The following is a 12,915-nucleotide window of genomic DNA, read 5'->3' on the forward strand; positions in this document are numbered from 1 at the left end:
TTTGTGAAATAATTTCAGCTAAGTTGCCAGTATGCTAGTAGTGTCCACACTATGTACATGTTCTTCCACCTATGCTGGTTTTACAACAGAGTTACATTTGACACTACATGGGGGTCTAATTTATAGGTGAATTACTTGTATTTATTGTATATTCCCCTTCACACCCCCACCCCCCACCCTGACATCACCAAAATGTCCCAAAGACCTCAACCTACATTAAGACCAGCCAGAGTGGGCGTAAATATGGCGATTGTTGTTGCAAAACTGATGGAAGCAATATGGTAGAAGACAAGACCCACCGCCATATACATACAAACATTTTATTTTAAGTTCTGATAAAATTAATCAAATCAAATCAATTTTATTTATATAGCGCCAAATCACAACAAACAGTTGCCCCAAGGCGCCTTATATTGTAAGGCAAGGCCATACAATAATTACGGAAAAACCCCAACGGTCAAACCGACCCCCTGTGAGCAAGCACTTGGCAACAGTGGGAAGGAAAAACTCCCTTTTAACAGGAAGAAACCTCCAGCAGAACCAGGCTCAGGGAGGGGCAGTCTTCTGCTGCGACTGGTTGGGGCTGAGGGAGAGAACCAGGAAAAAGACATGCTGTGGAGGGGAGCAGAGATCAATCACTAATGATTAAATGCAGAGTGGTGCATACAGAGCAAAAAGAGAAAGAAACACTCAGTGCATCATGGGAACCCCCCAGCAGTCTAAGTCTATAGCAGCATAACTAAGGGATGGTTCAGGGTCACCTGATCCAGCCCTAACTATAAGCTTTAGCAAAAAGGAAAGTTTTAAGCCTAATCTTAAAAGTAGAGAGGGTGTCTGTCTCCCTGATCTGAATTGGGAGCCTGAAAGCTGAAGGCTCTGCCTCCCATTCTACTCTTACAAACCCTAGGAACTACAAGTAAGCCTGCAGTCTGAGAGCGAAGCGCTCTATTGGGGTGATATGGTACTATGAGGTCCCTAAGATAAGATGGGACCTGATTTTTCAAAACCTTATAAGTAAGAAGAAGAATTTTAAATTCTATTCTAGAATTAACAGGAAGCCAATGAAGAGAGGCCAATATGGGTGAGATATGCTCTCTCCTTCTAGTCCCCGTTAGTACTCTAGCTGCAGCATTTTGAATTAACTGAAGGCTTTTCAGGGAACTTTTAGGACAACCTGATAATAATGAATTACAATAGTCCAGCCTAGAGGAAATAAATGCATGAATTAGTTTTTCAGCATCACTCTGAGACAAGACCTTTCTAATTTTAGAGATATTGCGCAAATGCAAAAAAGCAGTCCTACATATTTGTTTAATATGCGCATTGAATGACATATCCTGATCAAAAATGACTCCAAGATTTCTCACAGTATTACTAGAGGTCAGGGTAATGCCATCCAGTGTAAGGAGCTGGTTAAACACCATGTTTCTAAGATTTGTGGGGCCAAGTACAATAACTTCAGCTTTATCTGAGTTTAAAAGCAGGAAATTAGAGGTCATCCATGTCTTTATGTCTGTAAGACAATCCTGCAGTTTAGCTAATTGGTGTGTGTCCTCTGGCTTCATGGATAGATAAAGCTGGGTATCATCTGCGTAACAATCAAAATTTAAGCAATGCCGTCTAATAATACTGCCTAAGGGAAACATGTATAAAGTGAATAAAATTGGTCCTAGCACAGAACCTTATGGAACTCCATAATTAACCTTAGTCTGTGAAGAAGATTCCCCATTTACATGAACAAATTGTAATCTATTAGATACATATGATTCAAACCACCGCAGCACAGTGCCTTTAATACCTATGGCATGCTCTAATCTCTGTAATAAAATTTTATGCTCAACAGTATCAAAAGCAGCACTGAGGTCTAACAGAACAAACACAGAGATGGGTCCACTGTCTGAGGCCATAAGAAGATCATTTGTAACCTTCACTAATGCTGTTTCTGTACTATGATGAATTCTAAAACCTGACTGAAACTCTTCAAATAGACCATTCCTCTGCACATGATCAGTTAGCTGTTTTACAACTACCCTTTCAAGAATTTTTGAGAGAAAAGGAAGGTTGGAGATTGGCCTATAATTAGCTAAGATAGCTGGGTCAAGTGATGGCTTTTTAAGTAATGGTTTAATTACTGCCACCTTAAAAGCCTGTGGTACATAGCCAACTAATAAAGACAGATTGATCATATTTAAGATCAAAGCATTAATTAATGGTATGGCTTCCTTGAGCAGCCTGGTAGGAATGGGGTCTAATAGACATGTTGATGGTTTGGAGGAAGTAATGAAAATAACTCAGACAGAACCATCGGAGAGAAAGAGTCTAACCAAATACCGGCATTACTGAAAGCAGCCAAAGAGAACGATATGTCTTTCGGATGGTTATGAGTAATTTTTTCTCTAATAGTTAAAATTTTATTAGCAAAGAAAGTCATGAAGTCATTACTAGTTAAAGTTAAAGGAATACTCGGCTCAATAGAGCTCTGACTCTTTGTCAGCCTGGCTACAGTGCTGAAAAGAAACCTGGGGTTGTTCTTATTTTCTTCAATTAGTGATGAGTAGTAAGATGTCCTAGCTTTACGGAGGGCTTTTTTTTATAGATCAACAGACTCTTTTTCCAGGCTAAGTGAAGATCTTCTAAATTAGTGAGACGCCATTTCCTCTCCAACTTACGGGTTATCTGCTTTAAGCTGCGAGTTTGTGAGTTATACCACGGAGTCAGGCACTTCTGATTTAAAGCTCTCTTTTTCAGAGGAGCTACAGCATCCAAAGTTGTCTTCAATGAGGATGTAAAACTATTGACGAGATACTCTATCTCACTTACAGAGTTTAGGTAGCTACTCTGCACTGTGTTGGTATATGGCATTAGAGAACATAAAGAAAGAATCATATCCTTAAACCTAGTTACAGAGCTTTCTGAAAGACTTCTAGTGTAATGAAACTTGTTCCCAACTGCTGGGTAGTCCATCAGAGTAAATGTAAATTTACTCTGATGGACTACAGAGTAGTCTACAGAGTAGTCTACAGAGATGGACTACAGAGTAAATTTACAGAGTAAATGTAAATTAGTACAAAAGCTAGTCATCATCTCCAACAACATACTAAAAGTCCCCATGTATCCTCCTTGAGCTTTTCCTTTTATAATGCTACGAGTGTCACTGATATTGAAAAGTGTTTGAGCTAAAAAATACAGTCCACGCAAGGTTATTTACTTCTTTCCAGTGCTATCTTCATTGTGCCAAAAATGACTTTGCTTCAAAATGAAACAAAAGTCTCTGTGGCATCAAATATTATAAACATGCCCTAGTTGAGTGTGATGATTTTTTTTTCTATCTTTCACAGTATCTGCACATTTGTCCCATGTTTTTTGAGGTAATATCAATTAGAGAAAATCCAGAGACTGAGGATTTTGCTTACTTTGATGAATGCATTTTTTAGTAGCAACTGAAAATCTACAAAATGCAAAAATGCTTTTTTTATAACCTGTCATGTCATTCCCACATTGTTCTGTACATTCCTATTATCGCCATCTGTCAATGAATTCAGGATGTCAGCATTTGCATTTATTTACTTTCAAGGCAATGTTCCAAACCATCAAATATGTGTTTAGTCAAAACAATTTATATATATATATATATATATATATATATATATATATATATATATATATATATATATATATATATATATATATATATATATACACACACTCAACAAAGATATATACGCAACACTTTTGGTTTTGCTCCCATTTTGTATGAGATGAACTCAAAGTTGTAAAACTTTTTCCACATACACAACATCACCATTTCCCTGAAATATTGTTCACAAACCAGTCTAAATCTGTGATAGTGAGCACTTCTCATTTGCTGAGATAATCCATCCCACCTCACAGGTGTGCCATATCAAGATGCTGTTTAGACACCATGATTAGTGCACAGGTGTGCCTTAGACTGTCCACAATAAAAGGCCACTCTGAAAGGTGCAGTTTTATCACACAGCACAATGCCACAGATGTCGCAAGATTTAAGGGAGCGTGCAATTGGCATGCTGACAACAGGAATGTCAACCAGAGCTGTTGCTCGTGTATTGAATGTTCATTTCTCTACCATAAGCCGTCTCCAAAGGCGTTTCAGAGAATTTGGCAGTACATCCAACCAGCCTCACAACCGCAGACCACGTGTAACCACACCAGCCCGGGACCTCCACATCCAGCATGTTCACCTCCAAGATCGTCTGAGACCAGTCAGTCGGACAACTGCTGAAACAATCAGTTTGCATAAGCAAAGAATTTCTGCACAAAGTGTCAGAAACCGTCTCAGGGAAGCTCATCTGCATGCTCGTTTTCCTCATCGGGGTCTCGACCTGACTCCAGTTCGTCGTCGTAACCGACTTGAGTGGGCAAACGCTCACATTCGCTGGCGTTTGGCACGTTGGAGAGGTGTTCTCTTCACGGATGAATCCCGGTTCACACTGTTCAGGGCAGATGGCAGACAGCCTGTGTGGCGTTGTGTGGGTGAGCGGTTTTCTGATGTCAGTGTTGTGGATCGTGTGGCCCATGGTGGCGGTGAGGTTATGGTATGGGCAGGCATCTGTTATGGACGGAGAACACAGGTGCATTTTATTGATGGCATTTTGAATGCACAGAGATACCGTGACGAGATCCTGAGGCCCATTGTTGTGCCATACATCCAAGAACATCACATGTTGCAGCAGGATAATGCACGGCCCCATGTTGCAAGGATCTGTACACAGTTCTTGGAAGCTGAAAATGTCCCAGTTCTTGCATGACCGGCATTCTCACCGGACATGTCACCCATTGAGCATGTTTGGGATGCTCTGGACCGGCGTATACGACAGCGTGTACCAGTTCCTGCCAATATCCAGCAACTTTGCACAGCCATTGAAGAGGAGTGGACCAACATTCCACAGGCCACAATTGACAACCTGATCAACTCTATGCGAAGGAAATGTGTTGCACTGCATGAGGCAAATGGTGGTCACACCAGATACTGACTGGTATCCCCCCCCCAATAAAACAAAACTGCACCTTTCAGAGTGGCCTTTTATTGTGGACAGTCTAAGGCACACCTGTGCACTAATCATGGTGTCTAATCAGCATCTTGATATGGCACACCTGTGAGGTGGGATGGATTATCTCAGCAAAGGAGAAGTGCTCACTATCACAGATTTAGACTGGTTTGTGAACAATATTTGAGGGAAATGGTGATATTGTGTATGTGGAAAAAGTTTTGGATCTTTGAGTTCATCTCATACAAAATGCGTTTATATTTTTGTTGAGTGTATGTTTTTTAGGGCTACATATTATAGTTTGGGAGTTTATTGCACATGGTACCGTATGGTCTTACATAAATGGCTATTTTGGGGGTAATTTTCAGTTCAACTTTATGGCCTCATGATGCATGCATTTTTTGTTATTTATATAACAAAAAATGCATGCATCATAAGGCCATCTATATACATAAAGGGCTACGTCTGTCTGTCTGTCTGTCTGTCTGGGATAAACTCCCAAACTATAATATGTAGCCCTAAAAACTATATATATTCTGAATCCTCATGACATGGGGAACAAACTGGTACCATTTTTAAAAAAAGTTGAACTGAAAATTACCTCCCAAAATAGCCGGCTGTGGGTATGACCAGGCAGATTCAAATTTCCAGCTCTGTATATGTGTTGGCCATCTTTGTTTATTTAATCCCTTTCTTCAGCTACTTTATGTTATCAACTGTTAAGCACCTGACTGTCCTGTACAACCCAATTTGTCTTCCTGTCTGAATACATTCATTTTATGTTTGTAAAATTGCAATGCAAAAACAGTGAAATACACCACGACCTCAATTTTGATTCATTGATATTTACATTTACTGTTACCTACCTTTTGTGTTTAATTTTGTTATAAATTTGATTGCAAAACAAAGCCTGCATGACGCAACACTTTTGGTTTTGCTCCCATTTTGTATGAGATGAACTCAAAGATCTAAAACTTTTTCCACATACACAATATCACCATTTCCCTCAAATATTGTTCACAAACCAGTCTAAATCTGTGATAGTGAGCACTTCTCCTTTGCTGAGATAATCCATCCCACCTCACAGGTGTGCCATATCAAGATGCTGATTAGACACCATGATTAGTGCACAGGTGTGCCTTAGACTGTCCACAATAAAAGGCCACTCTGAAAGGTGCAGTTTTGTTTTATTGGGGGGGGGATACCAGTCAGTATCTGGTGTAACCACCATTTGCCTCATGCAGTGCAACACATCTCCTTCGCATCATCCGTGAAGAGAACACCTCTCCAACGTGCCAAACACCAGCGAATGTGAGCATTTGCCCACTCAAGTCGGTTACGACGACGAACTGGAGTCAGGTCGAGACCCCGATGAGGACGACGAGCATGCAGATGAGCTTCCCTGAGACGGTTTCTGACAGTTTGTGCAGAAATTCTTTGGTTATGCAAACCGATTGTTCCAGCAGCTGTCCGAGTGGCTGGTCTCAGACGATCTTGGAGGTGAACATGCTGGATGTGGAGGTCCTGGGCTGGTGTGGTTACACATGGTCTGCGGTTGTGAGGCTGGTTGGATGTACTGCCAAATTCTCTGAAACGCCTTTGGAGACGGCCTATGGTAGAGAAATGAACATTCAATACGCGAGCAACAGCTCTGGTTGACATTCCTGCTGTCAGCATGCCAATTGCACGCTCCCTCAAATCTTGCGACATCTGTGGCATTGTGCTGTGTGATAAAACTGCACCTTTCAGAGTGGCCTTTTATTTTGGGCAGTCTAAGGCACACCTGTGCACTAATCATGGTGTCTAATCAGCATCTTGATATGGCACACCTGTGAGGTGGGATGGATGATCTCAGCAAATGAGAAGTGCTCACTATCACAGATTTAGACTGGTTTGTGAACAATATTTGAGGGAAATGGTGATATTGTGTATGTGGAAAAAGTTTTAGATCTTTGAGTTCATCTCATACAAAATGGGAGCAAAACCAAAAGTGTTGCGTTTATATTTTTGTTGAGTATAATTAATTATATTTATAAGATATCACCATTACAAAAACAAATGTTGGGCAATTGTTTTGATTAAAATGATTGACATTTGGCTTATGTCTAAAACCGGTTAACCCCGGCAGCGCCGGGTACCCCAGCTAGTTGTTTACATAAATATACAATATGATGACAAACTCACAACAGTGAAAGCTCAAGGAGGATACACAGGCACCTTTAGGGCTCTATCTTGTGGTTCTATCTCCCACGGTCAAAAACATATGGTCCATTGTCCATTTGCCCCAAATCCATTTGGGGCGTCTCTGAGCACATATTGCGATCTACAGGGCACTTATTATATTCTCACTGAAAGCCTGAGTGCTGGATGGAAAAGGCCTGGATTAAGACTTTGCATTATACAAGGGAGCATTGTGGGTGTTTTGTTGGCACAGCACAACATCTTAATGCATCTTAATGATGTATTGTAAGCCATTATATTTTCATTTCAATGTTTAAAGTCTGGAACCTTGTAAAAACTGAATCCTCTCCTGTCTGTCTCCACACACTCCCAGCTGCATGAGCGCTGGGTGCTCCAGCGCTGGGTGCGGGGCTCACTCAGGAGAACTTAGCGGGTTCAGTTCTGTCGACTACGCTGTCTGGAAGCACTTTAAAATTAAAGTGGACAAACTTGCAAAAAAAACAAACAAACAAAAAAACCTGCATTAACGTATGGTAAAAAAAAAAATTGTCGGCGTTAATTAATTAATGCGTTAACGCGATAATAACATGTTAACTTGCCCAGCCCTAATAAAAATAAAGGTTTTTCTCATGGGTTTTATTTGCTTTATTTTGGTATTATTTTTGTTTTTGACTCAGTTTCATATTCCAGTTATGCACCATTTGCTGTGTAAAGTGTGTCATGTTAATGAAACACGTAGGTGACCTCAGTAACTTAGTGTTTACTAAAACTTCAGGACAGAGGGTACACAGGCTCTTTATCAACTTTGGTTGCCGCACGGAACCTGCTGTAACACTGCTTCCAAGTTGGCCACTCTGCTGGCTTTGCAAAGTGAAATTGCTCCCGTGGTCCAAACTTTGCCATCTCCATCAGGCGTTCTGTCCGTCAGTCTTCTGACACCATAAACTCAATAACTCCGTTTTTATAATACTTCAGACAGAGGGTACACATAGTATGTGTTTGTAGCATAGGCACAGCTAACAACAACCAAACGTGCTGGCTAATGATGTCATCCGAGTGACTGTGGTGCTATCCACCTAGCACTTACACACACTCACGCATCTCACCACATAGTGTATGTGTGGTGAACCTGCTTATGCAAGGCACATCTGAGTGCTGCACTCTTACAAAACACTAAACTTTAGACCTGTTTTCACATGGTCCAGCAAATGCATTCTTGTGATGGATGATAGGGACACACCAGGGTTGTTCACGAGTGTAGCGGCTTGCTCTGCATTGTGTTGTGATTGTAACCCCTCCCACTTGCTCCCCTCCAGCATGGGAGGTGGACGCGCTGTCTGGTTGGCTAAAACCTGGGTTCTGGACTGAGAGGTCATAGAATCCTTTGGCTGCCATGGGAGTGAGGTCCATTGACTACCATATGCACAGCGACTCCTGTTGACCTCTGTCACACCCCCCCTCCCCGAACCCCCACTCCCATTTGGGTCACAGCTGCCGTTTGTGCAATTATTCTTATTAAATCACCTGCAAAGCTGTCTGAATCCCAATGTGCAAAAGTATGGAATGCCCAGACATTCCACTCTGGCTACTTGCTATTTTTCTAACCTTTTGCCCATTTTGACTATTCAAAGAGCTTTTCATCCCCCAACACCCCACTTACCTGGTGCCTTAAAGGTGCCCCCCCCCATGCACACACACAGCACCACCAAATGTTTGTATGCCTATTGACTGAAATGAAAAGGAGCCATTGCTGACCTCACCCCCTCTCTGATGGTAGAGAGATGAAGACTGACACACTAGTTGACTATGGTTTGTGTGTGAATGTCACACAGTGCAGACCTGCTCAGTGAGATACTGTATGGACTGAAGCGACATACGAGTATATTACAGGACTTTAAAACACCCTGTTTAAAATGCGCACTCTGCTTTAAGCAGGGGACTTCAACATGAAATGTAAATAAAAAAACAATTTTAGAGGATTTTGTGGCATCCCTGAAAATCTGGTGCACAGATGTACCTATGAAGTAGGACAGCAGGATGGCCAGGAGGGCGGCTGCTGCAATGGCGGTCACCGCGGCACATTTCCAGCTGCAGTACTTGGACGGCTTCTTTAGCTTGAAGGCTGAACGGGAGAAGGTATTTCTGGGTAACAGGCGAGGCGGTGGAGAATACACCGTTCCGGAGGTCAAAGGGTAACCGGGGGAGGAGCTGCTGAAGAGTGGAGTGGTACCCGATGACGTCTTGAACAAGAAGTGCCTGTAGATGGCAGAGACAAAGAGTTACTACACAAATACACAGCGAAAGGCTGCTTGACAAAAATGCTCATGTTGCACTTGACGATGAGGAAGCCGATTGAAATTAGCAATGAGCTTTGTCGTGTGTGTGGGAAAGATAAACAACAAAGAGAGCATGTTCCAAACACGGGGTCACATGTGTGAAAGAGATTTTTCAATTTCTCTTTCTGATGAAACCCTCCTGCCTTATGTTTTTCTACATCTTTGAAGTGATTGTGTCTCCAATTCAGCTTGTTCCAGTCCAAGGTCTCTTTTTAACCTCCACCTGCACTTGACGGTTGTGGAGGATTGGTGCCATCCTTCCTGCCTTCCTCCTTTATCACCCCGTAGAGGTCATGGCTCACAGAAAGGATAAGAGAGGGATTTGAACCATCGTCCTTTGCTCATATTACCCATTATCTTCAGATATCGCCGCACCTGCTCATCCAACATGTCTCCTTTCTGACTTGACCTCCTCCCCTCTTCCAATTCCTTCTATTCTTCACAGAGTATCTTCACTTTAGTGCTCTGTCTCCTTCTTGCTTTTGTACCTTTTTGTTTTCTTCAGCGGGTTCTGTGTGATCACATCCAATTTCATATAATCAAAAAAGGCTGACATCCTTCTATCTGTGAATTAAGACTTCTATTGTGCTCTGACCTTTGAGGATCGTTGCTGCCACAGTAAAAACAACAACAACAAAAAACCCCCAACCTTCCTAGACCTTCACAAAACTTCCCAAAGACACAGGGGGGAAATAACAACTCTGAGAGACCTTTGTGACTTCTTCCACACATACACACACACAGTGGGGGTGAGGAGATGCTTCCACACAGACTCCAGGTGGTGCAACAAGGTGGTGAAAGCCTTCAGGTGAATGCGACACATCAGACAAGGTGAGGTCACTCATTGCCTCAAACACAACTGAACAAAACTTTTTGTCTGCTTTGTTTCACTTTGGAGAACTTGCTTGATTCTGTTTGTGTCTGTTTGTGCAGCTGAGTGTCTTCTCAAACTGTTTTTTTTTTTATTTTGTAACCTTGCAGGCAGACATTTCTGGGATTAAGATATTTTGCTTTCAAGAAACAGAGGGTGAGGACTTTGTTGGAAGATTAAGTTTCGACGGGTAAAGCAGCGGTAACAGTGGTAAAGGTGTGTTCATTTACTTGGGTTCATTCGAACTCTGCAACCATTAAAGTAGGACAAAACTACTGTGGGAATTATTTGAGGTCACCAAACAAAAAGTACGAATAAAGTGGAAAGAGCGAACGCTGGAGCTTGGTGATGCCTTTAGGTTGGATTTACCACCTGGAAAAAAAAGACTATCGAGAGCAGAGGGTGGAGCTGAAATGAGGTTAAGCAGTTTTGTAGTTACAATGAAGATAGTGTGTTTTTGATGAACATAAATATATGCACATTGAATTCATTGTACTGCTCTAATTTTTAAAGCTGTGAGAGATGATGTCACATTCTTGCTGGACCTTTCTGTTGTAATACAGTAATGCTGAACTTGAAATCAAACCTTTTGCTGGATATCCTCACTGGGCACAATTAGGATTTATAAGAGAAATTAAATGGAAACAAACTGGTTGTCATGAAAATACAGTAGTCATTAAACAATATGCATTTCGCAAGAGAGTTGTGTGCACATAACATCTCATAAAAGGAGCATCGCAACATCACAAGGGACAAAATAAAAAACATAAATAAATGCAAAATAAACACATAATAAATAATTAAATAAAGGCATGCATATGATAAAATACTTAATAAAAATAAATAATCTAAAACAATATAGTTTTAGAGGCATTCTCCATTTTGTTTCTTGTTATTTCAAGTTTGTTTGACATTTTATGCTTACATTTTTTTATATCTTGATAGAAAACACCATTCTGCACACACTGATATTAAAGTATATTTCTAAAAGACTAGCTGTGGTAGACAGATAGCTATTTTAGAGATCTGGAAATAGACCAGTTGCCTGCCTGTGTGGTTGCAATCCAGGACTTGGGGCGGTGGTTGCGGATGCGGCAAAACACAGCACCAGTGTATGTGCTTAGACTTGAATTGACTTGATGTGACTTTTGAAAAGTGCATAATTACCAGTATTATACTGTGTGAAAGTGCTCATACCATGCACTTAGAATAAACCAGAAATTTTATTTATTTATTTTTTGGTCTAAAACATCTTTTGTTATTGCTGAAGCCCACATTAAATCTACTCAAAAGAATGAGAAATTCCAGAAGAACATCTTTATTTTACAAAGTGATGTTTCAATTTCAAATGATATAATTTTATTTAAATTGTTAAATTCAATGATTATTCAATGTTTTACACGCACGTATACACACACTCTCTCACACACACACCCACACACACGTGTGCATGTGTTAAAGAGGTTTTCAAAGAAAGTGGTGATTACAAAGAAAAAATTTTTTATTGTATTACCGGTAGTACCTCAACCAGCACTAATTACTGCAATAGATGATGGCAGTAAGAAAAACAGTTATATAATAGATGAATATGGGCTTCAATAAATGCTATTTACTATGCTGAGCACCAATTTCTACCATCAGAGCTCATCTATTTCTGCAGTTTGGAATATTAATTTTAGTTAAGCTGTATTGTTGTGTGTCTTAAGTATGTAGCAGACATGCATTGTTACATGTCAAAAAAATTAACTTAAATTTTAAAATTTTGAATTGCTGTGTTACAGTTGACAAAAAATTTCTTTCTATTGTCTATGTATGACACATTTATGTTGTTTTAATAATGACATGTTAGTTTTCTGTATCAGCTGCACGACTGAACACCGATCCCTGAAACATGTCATCCAATAATTTAATTTCTTTTTTCCAAACAAGCAGTCTTGTTGTGTGGGCCACCAGAAGAGGAGGTACTGCTGGCTTCAGGCACGAGAGGGCGCTGCCGCCATGGACACAGCCGGGGGTGACAGCTGTCACTCATTATCTCATGCCAGCTGTCATCCATCTTCACTACATCATTCCACTCCATAAAAACCGGACGTCATCTCCACCTCGTTGCCGAGATATCATCTACCAGTGAAGGTAATATTCTCTGCTGTAATCTAAACTGTGTCTTAGTCTGAACTCTTTTTGCAGCCACTTTCCTGTGGTGTGCCTTATCTGTGAGATTGGCGTTTGGTGTATTCAGCGACGGCTTCGCTTCACACCCCAACCAGATAAGTGGTTAGACAGGAGCTGCACGAGTGTGTGTTAGAGGTGGAGGTGGAATCTCCACCATTGTTGTTTCTGGGTGTGCACGCACCCACGTCTTACTGTTTTTTTTCCTCGCCAGCAGTACCAGATCCGACATTTGGAGACGGTGGCCACCTGGGGACTCGGGACTTGGCGGCTCCAGTATTGTCCAGGTTCGGTGGCGGAGGAAATCGTGTGGTTCCGGTTCTTCTCAGGA

At 41.1% G+C, this 12,915-nt stretch overlaps 1 protein-coding gene across 1 annotated transcript in view; it reads right to left on the bottom strand.

Annotated features, from left to right (window-relative positions):
• tenm2 (teneurin transmembrane protein 2) overlaps positions 1-12,915 on the bottom strand; it is an 899,715-nt gene that overhangs the window by 161,385 nt on the left and 725,415 nt on the right. The window contains 1 exon segment of the mRNA XM_034181532.1: positions 9,226-9,464. Within this exon segment, the coding sequence (XP_034037423.1) occupies positions 9,226-9,464 (239 nt within the window).

Source organism: Thalassophryne amazonica, chromosome 11 (genome assembly GCF_902500255.1).
Source record: "Thalassophryne amazonica chromosome 11, fThaAma1.1, whole genome shotgun sequence".
Classification (NCBI taxonomy): Eukaryota; Metazoa; Chordata; class Actinopteri; order Batrachoidiformes; family Batrachoididae; genus Thalassophryne; species Thalassophryne amazonica.